Source organism: Bos mutus, chromosome 25 (assembly GCF_027580195.1).
Source record: "Bos mutus isolate GX-2022 chromosome 25, NWIPB_WYAK_1.1, whole genome shotgun sequence".
In the NCBI taxonomy this organism is placed as follows: Eukaryota; Metazoa; Chordata; class Mammalia; order Artiodactyla; family Bovidae; genus Bos; species Bos mutus.
The window spans coordinates 7,822,979-7,842,858 of NC_091641.1; the positions used below are offsets into that span (position 1 = coordinate 7,822,979).

Consider the following 19,880-nt stretch of genomic DNA (forward strand, 5'->3'; position numbering starts at 1 on the left):
AAGCTCCATCCCCCACCTGCCTTTCACTGAAGGTCATCACCCATCGTCAGGAGGTTCTTTCCTAGGTACGGAGCTCTCAGTTTCCATTTCGGAGGCCACGGCTTCTGGGGAGCAGCCTGTGCCTGAAGGGAGTCGGGCCTCCCTTTAATCCCCCACACTTACGCTAAGCCCAGTTTGTGTGATAAGGCCCCTTCTGGCTCCTGACGAGGGCAGGAACCCCCCATGTCCGCGGCCCTGTGGCTGCAGCTGGTGTTCCAGCTTGGCTGTTCCCGCCCCTGCCCGGCCTTCCTCACGATTCTGTCACTGCCACTGAATATCAGGGCTCAACGAGAAGAGGATGAAATCCAGCCAGCGGTGCTGGTTGCTGGGCCAGAAAAACCACGGGACAGGAGACAGCGGCCTGGCGGCGCCCACTGAACAGCAGCAAGCGGGGGACAGAACACGAAGGAATCAGGCCTGAGTGGGCCTTGCCCACCTCACAAGCCCAGGGGCGTGACAGCTCACAGCGCAGGCGTGAGAAGCAGTTACTGATCGAGATTTTAGACCTGAAGCTACTGAGGAGACCAGGATGCTTCAGTCTAAATTTTAAATAACATGTAGTTCTGACTCGTGATGGGAGAGACGCCAGACAGACACTCTGTAGTAGGCTCTAATGGGGAAGAAATCACAGGATTTAATTGGAGGAGACCTTGAAAAAGAAAATCAAAGCCTGCTTTTATTGATGCACCGACAGACTGACTGAGATTGCAAAGGGGTGGTTCGTTAATACAATCCTCCTCAACGAAGCAAATTTAAACGACAAAAGTATCTGAAATGGCTTTACAGTGACATGATGCCTTAATAAGTTAAGGAGACTGACTGCTCGCTAAGCGCCTTCTCATTTCATGTTCTTGACAAACTCCTCTCCTTTCTTGATGGAGGCTTTCAGCTCAGGGATGGCCTCAGCAATCATCTTCTCTTCGAAAGGGGAGACCTTGCCGATGCCTAGATTCTTCTCGATGCCCTTTTTCTGAAGGAGAGAGGGGAGATGGTAATATTTTACAAGAAAGCTTCCCTGAATGAGTTTGTTACAGAAGAGCCTGCTTGTAACTTCGTCAGCCCCGCCTAGCCTGTCTACACCAGTGGCCGGCGGCTTTGGGCAGCCTGCGGAGGGAGTCACACGCATCGGAGATGGGATGGGACAGGAAGGGACGGGTGTGAGCTGTGCCGGGAACTCAGGCTGCTGTCAGCCAGCCCCAGGCTGGGGGCCAGGCCCCAGAACTCGCTGTGCACGCAGCCCGATTGCTCACACGCCAGGTCTGTCTCCGCATCTGCCTCACAGAAGGCTGCCAGAACAAACCTGGGTCAGTTGGTACACAAAGAATTCAATAATTAGTAACACGAGTTGTTCTCCCCAACATAGAGCTTACTTCTCGGAGCTAGTTTCTTTCCCAAGTTGGTTAAGGACTGAAGAAACACTTAAATGTCCACCAGAACCCAATGTAAATACGTAGGTAAATGCTGGTTATTAGGAAGACAGCAGCCTGGCATCCAGGCCTCCTCAGACGCTCCCTGGTCAGAACCATCAGCCCGGGGCCTCACCATGCCACACACACCTGCTCAAAGGGCTCCAGGACTGACCTCTTCAGAGTGAGTCCCGGGGATTGTGGACACCAGGGGGCTATGGGAAGGGCTTCTTTCTGGGCATGAGAGGAAGGATCCCAGCAGGTGCCCATGGCTGAGACACGGCAAGCTGCTCCCTGAACACCCGGTAGGAGTCAAGCAGACTGGACAGCTGTCCAAACCAGCCTGGCTGAAGCCAGCAACTTGACTAGAAGAGCCCTGTCACAACGGCCCAGGAACGTTGGAACTGAAAGTCTAACAGCGGTACAGGCCTCGGCAGGCCCTGGGCTCAGGACAAGCGCAGGCTGGTGTGGGGAAGCCGCTACTGGGAGCCGTCTGCAAGCCGCCTCGGGACACGAGGGTCCCGTTAGGATGGCTGCCCTGGTGGTCGCTGCCAACCAGCTGTTGGAGCCATGAGAGCCCATCAGCCCCACAGACGGAGGTGTCTCCCTGCTCCTGATTCGGTGGCACTTCTACCCTCCAAAGGCGGCGGGACGGTCCCAGCTCACGGACATCCGAGTAACAGAGTGAAGGCTCCAGGTGCAGCAGCTGATTCTCCACTATAGAACGCGCTCCTCCTCCAGCTGAGCCCCGGCCCCCAGGTACGTACCCCCAGCAGCAACGGTGTGGAGAAATACGGACAGTCCGTTTCTTGGGACTTAACGAAGGAACATTCGACGACTCCTTCCTTTCCATTCATCGCGTCCAAGAGGGAGAAGACAAAGCGGGCTCCAGCGTATGCCATGGACAGGGTGGCAGAGCCTAGGAGGACACATGTGGGTCAGCCACGCCAGCGCTGTGACCTGGAGATCCAGGCGCGCTCTCCTGCCAGCTGAAAATCCACCTGTATAACCTCCAGCCTTCTAGTCATCGGGAATGTATGTCAGCATTCCCTGACCTGACAAATGCATGAACGGCATGGAATTAGCTCTGCTGACCTTAGACACTACTCCACGCCGCCCAGCAGGCCGAGCTGCCCTGACTGGGGGGTGGCATGTCAAGTGGATGGAGGTGAAACTGAGAAAAGGCTCTGCTCCTTGCCAGGCGCTCGTGTCTTCAGCTCAGACTCTAACCAGGGCCCGGGGCCACCCCTGAGACCTACCCGCTCCGGCCTTCGCCTTGACCACCTCTGTGCCAGCTTCCTGGATCCGACCGGTGAGGGTGGTCAGCTGGTCCTGGGGAAATTCCACCTTGGGGGTGCACTGCAAGCAGAAGCCACAGGGACCACATGAGCAGGGTCAGGCTCCAAGGTCCCGCGCCCTCCTAGCCCCTGGCCCATGGGGGCCGGGCATCGCGCTCATGTGGGAAATCAGGACTCTTTCTTTAAAGAAAAAGCTGACTTTGTTGGGCGGTGCAGTGAGATCCCTACTCATTTTTTAAAAACTTGTTCTATTTGGACTAATTTTAGACTTACTAAAATGCTGTAAAAATAGCAGGAAGATTTTCCTCACCTGCCTTACCTGACGTTAACATCTTACATAACCAGGATGCAGTTATGAAAAGCAGGGAATCAGTATCACGTGTGATGTACTAGACCACAGACCTTATTCACTGGTCACCAACTGTCCCCCTACCTCCCTCTGCTGTTCAGGGTCCTGGCAGGGCCCACTGCACTCAGGGATCGCGCCTCTGACTGCTCCCTCCGCCCTCCCCTGTCTTTCATGACAGGGGTCAAGGGCACTGAATGCTCGCTCTAAGGGATGTCCATCAATTCAGAGTTAAAGTGTTTCCTCAGTATCTCCTTCCGAGGTCAGAGGTTCCGAGGTGATTTATCTCATTCTCGGGGGTGTTTACTTTGTCTCCTCATTTTTATACAGAGATCTTGCCTGCTCTGACCTAACCGGGAAGGCAGGGGGTGCTTCCACCAGCAGTTTTCAGGGTGTGTGGGAGCTGGCCGTTCTAACACCTTCTGGCCACACTTGCTCCCACAGCCCCCAGGCCATCGGGAGACCCCCCCAGACAAGTGGGGTGGGGCTGCACCCACAGTGGGAATCCTTTCACAGTAACCACGGAGGGTGAGGTCTGCCTGCCCCAGGGCCCCACCGTCAGCCTCTGAAGGGCGCTCGTGGGCTGGGGCCTCCGGGCGAGGAGACACACACCCGTGACACACACCTGGGAGATCAAGGGGATGATGGTTTTCCCAGCGTGGCCGCCGATGACGGGGACGTTGACTCGGGCTGGGTCCAAATCCTGGTGAGGAAAAGCGTGAAGTCTGATTAATTTTTAAACAAGCACTTTGAGTGTCAAACCCATCGTATGCACCTTAAGCAGCAACATTTGGAAAATCCACAAAACTCAAGAACAAAACAAAGGAGCCGGGAGAGAGGCCGCGGGCGAGTCCGGCTGCGCTCACCTCTCCCACCAGCCCCCGCGCCCGCACACTCTGACGTCAGCTTGAACACGTGCAGTGAGGAGTACCTGGCGTCTGGTGAGGACATGTAAGGTTCTCCCTTCACAACGGGCTGGCAACTGCCTCCGTGGAGGGTCCCAGCTGGTCCCCCTCAGCCTGACAGCTTCCTGGGACCAGAGGACGGCAGCCCTCCTTCCCACACCTGCCGTCACGCCCGTGTCAGCCCAGACTCACGTGCCCACACTGTGTTCACCGTGAACAAAGCAGATTCTCTTTCCCTCACACGAGAGCGAGATTCTAGAAAAGCCAGGGCTGAGAAGTCTGTCAGCTCAGTGATTGGAACCAAAAGGAGGGAACCACGTGGAAAGGGGTCACGACGCCACAGTTAAGCGGGGCTTGTTGAGACGGCTGATTCACTTGTTAAACCTGAGGCATGATTGCCCGCCCCCGCCTCCCGCCGAGAATCTGCGAATCAGGTATTTTTTATCACAGAAAAAGACACTGGTGGGAGTTATGGGAGAGGGGTTGCTGCCACTGCTGCGTCGCTTCAGTCGTGTCCGACTCTGTGCGACCCCACAGACGGCAGCCCACCAGGCTCCCCATCCCTGGGATTCTACAGGCAAGAACACTGGAGTGGGTTACCATTTCCTTCTCCAATGCATGAAAGTGAAAAGTGAAAGTGAAGTCGCCCAGTCGTGTCCGACTCCTAGCAGCCCCATGGACTGCAGCCCACCAGGCCCCTCCGTCCACGGGATTTTCCAGGCAAGAGTCCTGGAGTGGGCGCCATTGTTAGCAGTCCCCAAACGCTGCAGCTGCTAAAGAGAGATGCCCTGAGTTAGGAACCCGCTTCACCCAGCAAGGGGAGCCCAGTCACAAGGGTGGGCGGGCCCAGCAGCAGAGGGCTAACGGAGCAAGGAGCTTGCACAGGTCGCCAGGCTGGGCACCTGGGACATGGCACCAACAATCCCACTCCAAACACACGTGTGCTGAACTGGTTATTCAATCCAACTGTCTCCAAAATTGTTGCGGTTCAGTCATGTCCAACTCTTTGCGACCCCATGGACTGCAGACTGCCAGGCTCCCCTGTCCTTCACTATCTCCCAGAGTTTGCTCAAACTCACTGTCTCTGGAATTAAAGCGTCTCTTTCCACTTTACTCCACAGAGCTCCCAGGCCCTGGGGCCACGTCTCAGGATCTGCCCCATGGAGAAGAGAGGCTGAGGAACACGCCACAGCAAGAATGGCAGTGGAGAGAGGTGCTGAGTGCAGGGGCGGAAGGTGGAGGTCAAATCCTGTGCCTGCCCTTCTCTCCAAGCCACGTGCATGGCAATTATTCCTAACTGGTGGGAGGTAGGATGGGAAACCTCTTCTGCAGAGTCACAAAAAATGGTCTGAAGCTCAGGAGGGATGTTTACTGGGGAGGGAGGAGTGGTTCTGCAGGGTCCACAACCAGGGACTTAAGACAGTGAGTTGTGAAACACACTGAGGACTCCGGACCCGGCGCCGGTGCCACACCCACCCCAGGACGAAGGCAGCTAGGAAGAAGCCGGCAGCTGGCGAGAGCAGAGGGGAGTCTAAGTCACTAGCGTTCCCGAGGAGGAGCGAATCAGGACACAGACCGGGATAACAACGCTGACACTATCTCAGGAGCTTGCCCAAGCCCATCCTGTTTGCTGATCTCATCATTTGCCTAACGATGAGCAGGTCAATCCTGCGAAGGCCAGTTATCAGAGGTGGAGAGTACCAGGAGCACAACCCGCTCCAGCCAGCGAGAGACCCCGGGAAAGCCTGCACCCTGGATGCCGCGGGGAGGAGACGAGCTGGTCAATGCAGGCGCTGGCCAGTCTCAGCCCACAGGCGCCCGTCTGCATTCCCCACGAAAACGTGAGAGCTGCCGCCCATGAAGGAGGTAAGCTTTGAAGACATTTAACACTACCCTCAGGTTACACGTGGCCTATGGGGCCCTGGTGTCCTCCACGCCCATCAGTGAGCCAAGGATGGACACGGAGGATCAGAAAGGCCACGTGAAAGACGCCCGATGCGGCTCTCACCTTCAGCTCTGCGACGAAAGCGTTGGCTCGGACAATGTCCAGGGTTGTCACCCCGAAGATTTTGTTGGGGTTGTACACTCCGTGTTTCTTGAAAACCTCCGCTGTGATTGGGATGGTGGAGTTAACCTAGTAAATCCAAGAGAAAGGCAGAATTCACCTGCATTCTGAAAGCAGAGCCATGCGACAGAAGGAAAAATCTCATCCGACTATTAGCAAGCCCGAAGGTGTCACATTAAGTTGCCCTGTCTGGTAACTGAGCCTCACCATGGAAGGCCCCCTACTCTAAAAGACTGCTTCGTCCCCTAGCCCCCACCCTGCCATGTGAAAGAAGAAGCCCTTCACTGCTGCGGGCACTCTTCCCCTTGGTGACCTCCGACCCCAAAGTTCACATATGCACGTGACCCTTCAACAGTCAACTTAAAAATGTGACGAAGGCTCTGCAAGCCGGGTTCTGCTCCAGCTGGGCCTTAGGCCCTAAAGACCATTCTTTAAAAACAAAAACAAAAAACCAGCCTAGTACAGAGCTACAAGCTCAGATGGCCCAGGGCTAAGTCCCAGCTCTGGCACTCTGCACCGTAACCCTCGGCGAGTTACGTCAGCTCCCTGGGACTCGGTGTCTTTATCCGTAAAGATGGGAGAGTAGCCTCATGAGGCCACTTTGAGGCTCAGTGTCTTAATATACGGCAAGTGCGTAACATACTACCTGGTACATGGCAAGAATTAAGACAAAACCAGCAAGATTTATATCACGTACTGGTTCATCAGCTCCCCAACAACTTCTGACCAGTGGCCCCTGAGGAAAGGGGAGCTGCTTGGAAAGGGCTGGTCCCTCTTCCCAGAGGCCCTGGCCTCAAGCTCGGGGTGTTCACCTGCGGCCACGTCCCTCAGTCAACAGCAATGTCACCACACTTCACCCGGGTCCTTCTCGTACTCGGAGACCAGAGTCCAGATTCAATCAGGAGGGAGGGACGGAGGAGGCTGCTGTCAAATGCAACCAGGGGCCCTGCTGGGGTGGGCATGCGCGCCCTAGCTGACTTCTCAGGGGGACACAGCTCCCGACCCGGAGTTTCTGAACTGAGGAACAATCTTCCTGCAAAAACCAGCGAGCAGGGCCTGGGTAGGGGCGAGTGGGGGCGGCCGTGTATGTGATCAGGTGTGAGTGTGAGGAGGAGAGGCCGGAGTGGCAGGAACTGCAGAGCCTGAGTGGAGCACAGTCAAAGAAGCTAACAGGCTGCCGCAATCTCAGCTACGGGCGGCCTGAGGAGCAGACCTCCTTTCTAGGTGGAAGGACTAGGACACCGAGAGGGGAAGTGACCTGCCTTCAAAGGCACATGCTTGATGGGAAATTCAGGTTACCACTCACATGGTGCAGGCCAGAAAGAATCCTTAGGAAATAATTTAAGGCCTCTTAGTATGCATCCCCTTTATCCACTTCCACACATCAACCTGCTCATTCTCCACTTTAAGCACAGCCGCACGCTGAGCTTTCAGGCGGCACTTGCAGCCGCCCACCTGCCAGCGGCGGGTACTTACTGGATTTGAGATGATGCAGATCATGGCTTCCGGGCAGTGCTGGGCACAGGCAGCGGTCAGGGTGGCCACGATCGTGGCGTTGGTATTGAACAAGTCATCTCGGGTCATACCTGAGAATGATCCAATTCAATATTGTTCATAGAGCACAGGACGAATTCCCAAACATGTGCCAAGTGCTGTGTGTTTGTTGTTAAGGATGTTGAAACGTGAGTGACACAGGGTCCCTGTCAAGTAAATCCGTCTTGTAGGGAAAATGACCCAGTGTGACAAGTGCCAAGACAGAGGTCAGTGTGGATCGAGTGTGGGGACGGGAGATAGGGGATTATACCCGAGGAGGATCAGTAAGCCTTCCAAGGCAGAGATGCGTGGAGAAAGGGCGTTCTGTGCAGAAAACCCAAGAGACTGGGCAAGGGGACCCAGTGACCTGTGCAGGGCTCTGTCTGCGCCCCACGGGCATCTGGGAGCCTGGAATCTTTTCTGCAGCAGAGAAAAAACCAGCTCCACTTTTCATGGAAAACCACATCCTTAGCTGACTTTCAGGGAGACACTAGGCAAGGCTTTCAACACACACCTGGTTTTCTTGGGACTCCCGCCGGAATGACCACCACATCACAGCCCTTCAGGCAATCTGGCAGCTGCTCAGGTCCGAGATAGCCTGGAAAAAAAAAAACACTCGAGTGAGCAATTTCACAGTTTCCGACCCGCAGAGGCCAGCACATCTACACAGACAGAGCCCAGGAGGACAGCCCCACCCAGGTCCAAATCTGACCACAGGCCTCAAGACAGGATGGAAGGGCTATCTGTGAAGGGGTTCCTCTCCGTGAGAACTACCACCATGGTCTGGACGACTCCAGCTGGCAGGACAGTCCCTTTCACTCCACTTTCCCCAGCCTCTATGGCCCAGCCCCCCTACAGAACGGCATAAGCATCCAACTCGGCCACTTGGCCTTATCTGACGCGACTTGCCAGCACCTCGGAGTCCTGCTCAGCTCCCGCTAAGAGCTGCTTATTCCACATCACGGTCATCCTAACAAATCTCCACTTTGGGGTCAGATCAGAAGTGCACTGGAGGCCAGGAGAGAGACTCCACGACACACAGGGACTCTACGTATTAGCACCTATTTTATTGTTTATTTTATTGTTTATTCCTATCACCTGAGGAGAAGAGGGTTCACTTTCAAACATCTCAGGGGAATTGGCTCCAAAGACCAAAATCTGCTTTGATTTGACTTTTCCCTATTGTGTGAGCTTCTGGAAACTCTAAAATATACAGCCCAAGAGAAAGTAAGCCAACTAATGCACAGGGACCTTGGAAGGCACACAAGTGACCTGACAAGTCAACCTTCTGTACTGTCTACACCCACTGAAGACACGTGCAAACACCATCGGCAGCCTCACACCATCAGTGGAGACAGGAAGCAGTACGAGGTTCCTGCACAGCAATCTGACATTCTACAGTAAAAGCTGTAAAGCAGCCGTTACTTACTCATTCTACTTTTACGATCCCAAACAAAATGTAAAGATAACAAGATGCTTATGCTTACATAAATACTTATAGTACAGGGCAACACAAAACAGTCCAATGGCCAAGAGCATGGGTATAACAATAAATAAACTGTAACTTACAATAACTCTTTAAAAATGATTTTACCAAGAATTTGGTGACGTGGATAAACGCTGCTATAATGAGCAGGCTATACATAACTGTATGTGATTATGAATGACTTCTTGGATAATATACCTATATTCATTTCAGATTTCCCTAAGGTGGCTGTGCTTTGAAGAAGCTGGCGGAGGAAACCCTGGGGTGGAGGGATGGCCCGGCCCGCAAGGCACTGGCAGCACACCAGGGACAGCACCGCTTACTGCCCCCACTTCCCTGCAGAAGGCTCCCCTACCCCTCCCCCTACCCTCCTATTATTTTAAATCATACAAAATTGTAAATGGGAAGATCAGGCCACTGTTGTTTTTCTGAAAGACACTAGTTACATTTTCAGATGCAAGTGCAAAAAGCTGCAATAATTCATAAAATTTAATTCTAAAATGGACACGGAAACCCCAAGTCTCTGAACACCTAGTTCCACCCAAGAATCTCACTCTAAACCTGGATCCTGGTCTCCTGGGGAGAAGAGGTGAAAGGTCTGTGGGGTCAGTGGGCCCAGTACCTTTCACGGTCGCTCTGGTCTCGATGTGGCTCAGGTCGGCGGCCACTCCGGGCGTGTGAGCGATATCGTAGAGGGTCAGGCGGCTCACCAACGGGCTGTTCTTCAGAAGAAGCGAAAGCGGTTGCCCAATTCCTCCAGAGGCCCCCAGCACGGCTACTTTAGCATTGTTCTAGAAAGAGGCAGAGAGAGAGGACTCTGAAGACGGACTCAGCATTAAAAGGATTCACACGTAAAAACTGCAGACTGCGGCCCCTGGCCTCTTTTACTGCAGTGGTCCCAAACGAAGAGGCGAAGGTATTCCTACCACCCCAAAGCCCTGTTTCTTTCCGGACGTTCAGAGGCATGCCTCAGGAAAACGGGGGACAACCTGTGCCTTCAGGTGCTGTGAGGGTCAGGGCACACTTCTCCCGTACCCTCGAGAGACAAGCAGACTACTCACTCGGCCGCTGGACTGCTAACAGAAGCCTCTCCTGCAACGTGCAGTTTTAAAAACTATAAACAAATATTTCTGAAATCCTACCAATGGGCCAGTGCTTGGACCTGGGGGCTGTAGGAGTGAAACAGACCTTGGCCAGCTCCTGAGTGGCCAGGCAGTGAGATGCCCAGGAGCTGAGGGCAAAGAGCTGTCCTGAAGCGAAGTCCTGCCCTAAAGCTCACTCCCCTTACACAAGAGGCACTCTCCCCTCTACCTAGGTTAGGCGCAGGGCCTAACCCAAACCCCAGCCATCCTCAGGGAGGCTGCTTCCAGCCTAAACTCACAAACGAGAAGGGGAGCCTATCCTGGCAAGCAGGCCAGGAAGAAGACAAACTGAGAAAAGAGCCTCTGCGGGAGTTCAAAGGCTGGTACACAGTCCTGGAGGGCAGTGTCTACACTACGGCTGCAAGTTGTGTTCCATAGCAACCGAAGCCAGCAATACAGGGCTTCTGTCAACAAAAGCAAACCCAGCAAACCAAAACAAAAAAAAGCCCTCAAAAAAACACCTCATACACAGTGTGATTTGCTTGAAGAAATTAAAACTCGAAAGGGGATATACTACAAGTTAGATTCAAATTCACGTGTTCTGTTTTTAAAGTTGTACCCCTGACTTCACAGAAAGTAGCTGGACCAACCACCCAGAACCTGAAGTCTGGAATCTCACCCATCTCTGGAGCTTCAATGATCACCCTCACACCTTGTTCTGAATCCCAGGGACTCCCAGATTCCAACTCCACATCTCCAGTTCTGTTAGGCATTCCACTGGTCCCACTAACCCAAATGTGTAAATAAATTTATCCTCGCTACCTCTCCCATCCCTGTCCCCAAATGGCACCTGTGTTCACCCACATTCAAACCTTCATTCCTATCTTCTGCCTCTTTCCTTACTGGAGACACCCAGTTAAGACACGAAGGAGCTGGCATCTCAAACATCTTCCTAACCTGCCCCTGATTTCCACTCTGATTCCACTGTCTAACTTAGGTCCTCAGCTCTACCTCTCAACCATCCTCTCCCAAATTCAAAGGTTTCATCATTGCCTTGCTCAAAAATCCTTTCAAGTTCCTCATGCCCAGATTTCTCAGCCTGGCTCCCACGACTGACCAGGGTTCCAACACGGGGAGCACAACACAGTCCCCTTGGTGTGTGGGATGTAAATGTCAAAGGTTATGTCTTAATTCTATCTAACAGGTGAAGAATTAACATCTACCAGGAAACAGACAGACCTGGTGTCCTCAACTAGGGTCCTTGGATCAATCAGTCCCCTGTGACAAACAAGATGAATGCAACACACTCTCAGTGGAATGAGGCCATGTTACTTTTTGTATAAGGTTTCATCAGCTCAGCTAATATTTATAAAAACATAACTTGTAAATGGTGGAATCTTTACAGTGAGATGAATCTCTGCTATTGCAGGACAGCGCATGATCTCTTCCTGAACAAGCTGTTGCCAGATTTCACATCCCTTCCCAGTGTTTGGCACACTGTTTAGCAATGGGCTTTGAAAATGGATATACAGTAACACTTCCTTCACAAGTTTGCTTTCTAAAGTCTGTATAACAAACTTTATTTAACAGCTTGTTTTTAAATTTTTTTCTTGTGTTTATATATTAGAACATTAGTACATACAGAGACATAAATACACGCAGGTTGAATGCTCACTCCATTTTTCCTGTTAATGACACAGGATCTAAAGTCTCTAGGCCAATGCACCATCTGGCTCAAGCTCATCTTTCTGACTTCTACACCTGCCTTCTCAACGACTCTGTCTGTATGTCCAGTAGGAATTTTAAACTCAGCATATCCAAACCTGAGCTCCCGATATCAATACCACCCTCAACTCCCATCACTCTTTCTGAGCAGTTTTTCCTACCTTAGCAACTCAACTCCAAAATCCAAAGCCTTGGTTTTCTCCATGTTCCTTCTTCTCTCAATACCCCTCATGAAATCATAGCAGCAAATATGGGTCTTATCTTCAGTTAGGTCCCTTCCCCCACTCCTCAGCGTCACTCTTCAACACCCCCACCGTCCTAGGGTCCTAAGCTTACTCACTTTTGGCTAAGTGCTGCTTCTCACTCACCCCAGTATCACCGGCAGCACCCAACACAGTTCTGGGCAAGCAGATACTCAAAGGTACTTATGTGTGTATTTATTTTCCAAATGAACTGAACACACAGGAGACGGGTCTGAAAGGCGGAGGCTAAGAAATGCAGAACCTCATTTAACAATCACCTCCCTTTTAGAGCAAGGTACTTAAGAGACGATGTGGGCATTCCAGGGTTCACTTACTTGGGTTGTATTAGAATCACCCGGGGCACTTGATAAAAACAGAGGCCCAGGAGGTCCTACCTCCTTCACTGACCCTCTGTCTCTGATCTTTATCAGTACTCTGGTGATTCTGATACACACCAGAGTTTAGGAATCGCTGCCCGAGACGGCTAAAAATAGCTTAGGCTTAAGCAGTCCCAGGCCAAGCCAGGCCCAAGCGGCCCACCCACAGGCAGCAGCGTTCAAAAGGTCCTTAAGAGGAAGCAGTCTTCGGGTTCTTAGAGGGAAGGCTTGGTGATCCGAAAAGAAAAAATTACAGTGGTCAGGAGAGGGGAATTTTAATCCTCTGGCCAAAAGACTGTAACCTTGGACCAGTGTTCTACCCTAGGTAGCTCCGTCTGCACTATGAAGTTAAAAATTACACAATGCTGGTACGGAAGCTGCAACAACAAGGTTAGTCTCTCAGAATACTACGGAAGGTAAGTTACTTTAGGCCCTACAGCCCTGGCTTCTCAAGCTTGAAGGAGCACAGGTCAAGAGCAGACTCTGGGGATGAACTGGCAGGCTCGGAGAAGAGCCCCGGTACTGGAGCTGGACTATTTCCCACCTCCCTGACTCCGGGACTTTCTCCCGCGCACCTCCAGCCCAGTATCAGGGCCGACCCAGCCGACACAACTGCGGGTCTGCACCAGGCGGCCCAGCGGTCCAAGCTGACTGACCCGGGGTCAAGGCTGCTCGCGAGCCAGGAACACACGTGGCCTAGGCCAGGGAGCCTCCACCTGCAGGCTGCCCCTCGCAGGGCCTACCTGGGCCGAGGTGCTGAAGCTGCGGCGGAGAGCGGCGCCGGCAGGCCGGGCGAGGGCGGAAAGCATGGCTGGGACGGGCGGGGCGCGGACAGGCTGGCAAAGGAACTGTCACCAGACAAGTGACTCCAACGACCTCCACACTGCACAAGACTCCCGGCTCTGCTCCGCCTTGTCTCGCGAGAGCGGCGCTGCTTCCGGCGCCCCCACGTCCCAGCTCTCGCGGTATCTCGGCCACATCCGGGCTTTCTAGGAGACCCGCAGAAGGGTGCTTCCCGGGGCGCAGTCCTGGGCTGGGTCATAGCGCTGGTCGTGTTGCGTGCGGCCTGTGAGGGAGACGCGGTCAGAGTGGGAGGGAGAGTCCGCACTCGAGAGGTGGAAGAAGACGGGCTGTAGGCTTGGAGAGCCTTAGAGGAGCCATTTTGCAGGTGGGGCCCCAGACAGAGGCTCTGACAGGGCGACCGGCCGAGGTCAGGTCGGAGGCCCGACGGAATGGGTGCGATCCGAGCCGCTCTTCCCCTCCGCCAGCTCAGCCAAACCCACCCATCCTGTCCCTGGGGACTGGAGGGGCTCTGAACTCTGGAAAGCTCTGGAAAGGAAATGGGGGAGGGGAGGTTGAGAGCCCCGGGATTGAGGTGGAGGATGGGGGCTCCTCTAATTTGTCAGTCCTGTGCACCACCCCTGATTACACACAGTCCGTCCACTTGTCGTTCCTCATGATGCCCAGGACCTTCTATTAAGTTTACAAAGCTTTAGGGACACCACTCCCGAGAATGACAGACCCTGAGCACTGACTCGTCGCTAGAGTTTATAGATGCGGTAACAGATATCCAGGTGATAAAACTTGCAAAGTCACGCCGTCCCTTCACCTCTGGTCGGCCCAGCAATGCTGTCAACCTGGCCACATCGTTTCAGCTTTAGGAGCCAAGAAACCATGTTGAGCACAGTTAGTGGATTTGTTCAGAGTCCACCACAGACAAAGTGAAGACATGGTTTTTGCTCACTGGAAGCTTTCCATTCAAATGTATCAGTATACTTAGAAGCTTCGTTTGTCCTGCTGCTATTTTCTGGGGGTGCAGAGACCTCCTTGCCCTCCAAAAGTTCAGGGTCAAGTGGGGCAGATCGGTGTGTTGCAGGTTGTTACCTTGGAGAAGTGTGCAAACCCAGTGAGGGGGAACCGATGACAGCCTACTTGGGAACGGGGTAGCAGGAGGTGAAAAAGAACAGTTAGCCCAAGTACTGACGAACATACAAGTAGGAGAGTGCGCGTGATGACGGGCTTACTCTTCCCTGCCTCCTTTCCATTTGTTCATTGAGCTACTAAGATCACTTGCTTCACAGATGAGCGAGGATCCACACATTTTCTGCCTTTAAGGAGCTCACAGTCTAGTGAGACAGGTACATTGCAAGCAGCATGATATGGGCAACACTAGAGAATTATGAGGGGCTGTGGGAACACAAAGTGTACGTTAAGGGAGTCAGAGAAAGCGAGATTTGGAGAAAGAATGAGACCTGTACTCAACAGGAACAGGTCACCTTTAATGAGGCGAGAAGGGGCAGCAGTCAGATGAGTGAGCTGCTGCGCTAAGTGGAGAAAAGAGGAGGTATACAGGCAACATAGATGCGGAAATACATTGTCTCGAGGGGGCTGTTTTTCTTCAAGATTGTTTGGGTTAGTTAACTTTTAACAACAAGGGCAAGGAATTCCTGAGGCCGGCTGAAGACTGGGACTGGCTGGGAGCTGGACCTAATCAATCTTAATGTCCATTCCTTCCTTCGAGGGGCGAGGGGGGGTCGGGGAGTTCTTTGTTCTGTATAGAATGCTGGGGAAGACCCCACCATTGGAGGGAGTTTTAACTCCAGGCTATTTTGAGCCGTGTAGCTTTCCTTCACAAAGGAGGACTATCTAACTCAGATTTGGGGTGGAGGTGGGGGCCGTGTGAGAGAGGACTTTGGAGGATGAAACATCTAAGCTAAGATGTAAAGGAAGAACAAGAGTTAGACCGTTCAGCGCCACAGGAGGGAGAGATCCTTGCACGTGGGCTTTGGAGTTCCCAAAGGAGGGGCACTGAGAGTTGGGCATTTAACAATAGAAAGTGTTCAGATGAGAAAGAAAGGGAAAAGAGCCCAAAGGAAAACCTGTAGGAGGGGACAGTGAACAGATCATTTCTGTTGGGAGTTGGGACATGAGAACAGTGTCCTTTATTGTATCACTGACTGTGTTCTCTTGTTAATTGTTTACCCCTGTATCTTACCACTGGAACTGAAAGCATCGTGCAGTCAGGTACTTTTATCTCTGTATTGTCCAGCACCTGACCAGGTTGAGAGTGGGTTTCTGAATTTGGGGAGAGTCAAGTGGTTTTAGATACAAGACTGGAAACCCCAGATTGTGCAGGGTTTATGCATGTTAGCGGAGAAGTTTGTGTTTTATTGCTTGGGAAGCAAGTGTTTGTCAGAGGCTTTTGTGATGCCACCAGAACTGTGTTTGAGGAAGATTAGACCGACCTTGGTATGTCAAAGATTCCAAGGGGAAAATGTGCAAGGCAGGGAGGTTGTTCAGAAGGCTTATCTTCCATAGTATTTTGAGAGACTAACCTTGTTCTTCTTGTAGCTTCTGTGCTGCAAAAGTCTTCAGTCATGTCCAACTCTGTGTGACCCCAGAGACGGCAACCCACCAGGCTCCCCCATCCCTGGGATTCTCCAGACAAGAACACTGGAGTGGGTTGCCATTTCCTTCTCCAATTCATGAAAGTGAAAAGTGAAAGTGAAGTCGCTCAGTCGTGTCCGACTCCTAGCGACCCCATGGACTGCAGCCTACCAGGCTCCTCCGTCCATGGGATTTTCCAGGCAAGAGTACTGGAGTGGGGTGCCATTGCCTTCTCCAGCAAGAGTCTTAGGAGATGATACATAATCTGAGTTTTGATGGTAGTTTTAGAAATGGGGAAGTGGGGCCAATAAGGGAGGGGGAAGAATTGATAAGAATTGTTTGTGCCTATCTGGATTTAAATAAAAGTGCTGTGGGAACTCAGCCTGAGAGAAGTTGTGTGGAAGGAGAGCTGTGTGGAGAAAAAGAGCTCTATTTTAGATGGGCTGAATTGGAAGTGGTGATGAATTGTCCACATAAAAATGTCAGTGGACACTTGGGGGATTACTCCAAGAGGCAGTATGGGATTGAGACTCCTGAGAGAGGCCAGGGCTGAAGTTGTCCCTGTAGAGGGGAGAGTTGAGGCCACAGGAGAGGAACTTGAGTCAGATTCTCATGTTCACTGCTACATCTGGGGGTGGGACTTCTCCCCATCCCTGCCAAGTCAGTCAGCCCCTGTCAGCATCTCTAGGGCAGGGAACCCTTACCTCCCAAATTCTCTATTGGGCCATCCCCACCCAAAGTAGAGAAGTATCCTCATATTTCAGGGGATTACAAAAACTGCCATATAGTTTACATACGATACAGTATCCAGATCTTAAGTGTGCAGTTTGATAGTTTTGACAGTTTGTAGTCTTGTAACCACCACCCAAAACAAGCTATAGGAACATTTTCTTTATTCCAGACAGTTCCCTTATGTCCCAGTCCCCCAGAAAATAGAAATACCTGACTTCCTGATTTCTATCACTATAGATTAATTTTTCTCGTTCTTCATTGTATATCTTTATGCACAATATAGGAAACACACCGATACCCTCCTTGCTGCACCCCACGCGAGCCACGCATAAGCACGCATACTGACCATTTTGTTCCTTGCGAGAGGCTTTGGACCACGGTCACGAGCTATCAAAGTTTTGCTCTTAGGTGCACATATTCTGTGCTAACTTATCTTCTCTTCAACCCTAAAATTGTACCACAAGTGAAATATTTTACTCAAGTGAAGTATTTTACATCTTTAATATCCTTGGAGCTAAAATGAAGAATTAGAAAGATTTAATTGTCCAACCTGTATGAGAGTTTTATTTCCCTCTAGGGACCCTAGAATATTGGAAATTGGGGACATACATTTTAAAACAGAACTATGTTTATATAGCTTAATTTTCAGTTGTGGCCCATCCCTGCTGGGCATCAAAGGACTTGGCTTTCCAAGTTACATGCCAGCAGAGCACGAGGAGGTGGTGGACTGGTGACAGCAGAGGCAGCCTGGAGCTGCTGGCCAGGAGCTCCCAAGAGCTGAGATGCTGATGGTGGCAGTTCTGAGTTGAGAGCAGAGGCTTCAGTCCCCTGGGCCAGCCAGAGGTCAGGGAAATGAAAGCAAAGCTGGGTCCAGAGCTTGGGCATATCCAGGAACCCATGTCAGGAGCAGAAGGTGGGGCACAAGCCTGGCTTAGCACCTCATCAGTATTTGTTTTATGGTTCTATATAAAAGTTCGATATCAAATTATTCTTAGGACCTAAATGGTGGAGCCAAGAACCTCTCATACCCTTCAGAGTTTGGAGCAGGAATTCCCTGGTGGTCCAGTGACTAGGACTCCATGTTTCCACTGGCGGGGGCACAGGTTTGATCCTGAGTCAGGGACCTACGATGCCTCCTGATGCTCAGTGTAGCCAAAAAAAAGAAACAAAAACGAGTGTGGAGTTGCGCTGGAAGGGCTGTTAGCTGTGTCCAGTCCTCTGCCTGCCCAGTCCAGTGGCGCTTCTCACTGTGGCTTACAGGGCTGCGTCTTCTCTCAGGAGTGTGCTGTTAGGGGCAGGACAGTGCACACCCTCCTGAGGTTTGCCAGCAGGTGAGGCAGATCTTGCCTGACAAGTGGGAGTGCACCCTTTGGGAAGGAGAGATGTCAGAAGGAGTTGATTCCTGGGGCTAGACTAGGTTTTTACCTGAAAGCCCAGAGACAGTGTGTTAGCTAGTGAATGAAGAGATGGAGGTTGTCATGGGGAGAAGCAGATGGGAGGGTGAGGATGGACTCTGAGTGATCGCTTTTAGGTTGGCTTCATGAAGTTTGGGGACTGGACACAGAGTCCATCCCCATTCCCTGATGCTCACCGCCTCCAAAATGGCCTGAGATCAGGACTTTCAGAGGCAGAGGACCTGGGGGGATGAGTTGGGAGGTCCTTTAGGAGGGCTCTGTGTGTGGCATCTAGGTGTATGGCATTAGGTCAGGATAGGCCCATTGGTGAAGGCAGGAATGGTGACTAGTAATAATGTATTGGTTAAACACGTGCTGACTGAGCATTGGTCTGCATCAGAAATCCTGGGCACCATGTGGGGGTACTGCAGTGAACAGAAGGGCAAGGCCCCCACTCTTATGAGCCATGCATTCCACTATGAGGAGACTGATGATAAAAATAAGCAAATGAGTGAGTACAGGTGAAGACAATGAACTCATACTTCACAAGGATCACCCTGACTGCCATGTGAAGTTTAGACTATAGGGAGAAAGCAGAAGCAAAAAGCCCAGTTGGCAAGTACTGTGTCCTTGGGAGAGAGATGCTAGTACTTTGGTCTAGAATGCTAGTACTTTGCTAGCCCCCTGGAGATGGGCTTGGAATATATATATTTAGGTGTTGTTGCTTAGTCACTAAGTCATGTCCGACTCTTTTGGGACCCCATGGACTATAACCCACCAGGCTCCTCTGTCCATGGGTTTTCCAGGCAAGAATACTAGAGTGGCTTGGCATTTCCTTCGCCAGGGGATCTTCCCGACCCAGGGCTCAAACCTGCATCTCCTACATTGGCAGGCAGATTCTTTACTATGAAGCCACCTGGGAAGCCCAATATATTGAGGTTGTAGAGCTAATAGAAGGGAGCTAATGGGAGGGAAATGAGGGATTAGACATGTGACCTCGAGTAACTTGGTGGATAATGGTGCTGTTTATTGAGACAGGGAAGACTAAAAGACAAGAAGATATTGGAGATGTGGGCTTGTGTAATTTAAACCTTCTTTTCTGGCTACATTATACTTGAGCTACCTATCAGGCATCCACATGGAGCCTGGAGCTCAGTGGAGAGGTCAAGTAGAGGCTATGATTTGGGAGTCATTGGTATACAGGGGGTATTCCAGGGACTGGATGAATCCCCTAGACTCTAGGGGAGTGGTGGTTGTCAACTAACGGTGACTTTGCCCTTCTTGCAGGGGACGTTTGGTGACGTCTGGAAACATTTATAATTGGAGGGTGGGAGTTGGTACTGGCTTCTGCTGGAAGGGGCTGGGGATCCTGCTAAACATCCCGTGGTGCACAGGTCAGCCCCACCACCAAGAATTACCTGGCCTCGCATGTCAGTGGTACCAAGGCTGAGAAGCTCTGTCCCAGAGTGAGAGTGTAGGTAGAGAAGAGAGGAGATGACTGTGTCTGAGGGTGTGCTCATGGGGAGAGTTGGAGCCATCTGAGAGGGAAGTGGGAAGCCTAGAGAGTGGGGGGTCCTGGGAGCGGAGAGTGTTTGGGGAAGGAGGCATTCAAGTGGGTTACAGAGGAATGACTAAATGGATTAGGCAGGAGGAGTATTTGTGATGACCTTGATAAGAGCAGTTTCTGTGGTTTGGGGTTAGAAGTTCCAGGGAAGAAATTTGTACCAATAGCTAAAAGTTACCGAGCCCTTCCTCCCTGCTCAGAATGTCTTCCGTGTGTAATTTCATTGATCCACACACAACAAGTACTATTATCCTTGTTCTACAGAAATGGCAATACTATTTTTACCCCCATTTAACAGA

General features: G+C 51.8%; 2 protein-coding genes across 9 annotated transcripts in view; one reads left to right on the top strand and one right to left on the bottom strand.

Annotated features, from left to right (window-relative positions):
• Positions 1–697: 697 nt before the first annotated feature.
• MDH2 (malate dehydrogenase 2) lies at positions 698–13,425 on the bottom strand. The gene is made up of 9 exons (XM_005892826.3): positions 13,248–13,425; positions 9,701–9,869; positions 8,107–8,190; positions 7,536–7,645; positions 6,003–6,128; positions 3,715–3,792; positions 2,705–2,804; positions 2,213–2,364; positions 698–1,009 (listed from the first exon to the last, which is right to left on the bottom strand). Exons 1-9 carry the CDS (start codon positions 13,311–13,313, stop codon positions 878–880), a joined length of 1,017 nt encoding a protein of 338 aa, XP_005892888.1. The 5' UTR covers positions 13,314–13,425; the 3' UTR covers positions 698–877.
• STYXL1 (serine/threonine/tyrosine interacting like 1) overlaps positions 12,673–19,880 on the top strand; it is a 32,655-nt gene continuing 25,447 nt past the window's right edge. For 5 of the 8 annotated variants that reach the window (XM_070362499.1, XM_005892825.2, XM_070362506.1 and 2 more), the window contains exon 1: positions 12,673–12,920. In XM_070362499.1, coding sequence (XP_070218600.1) covers positions 12,847–12,920 — 74 coding nt within the window. In that variant the 5' untranslated portion in view covers positions 12,673–12,846. Of the gene's footprint in view, positions 12,921–13,538; positions 13,673–19,880 lie in introns of those variants that run through there. The other 3 variants (XM_070362500.1, XM_070362505.1, XM_070362501.1) reach the window with 2 other exon arrangements.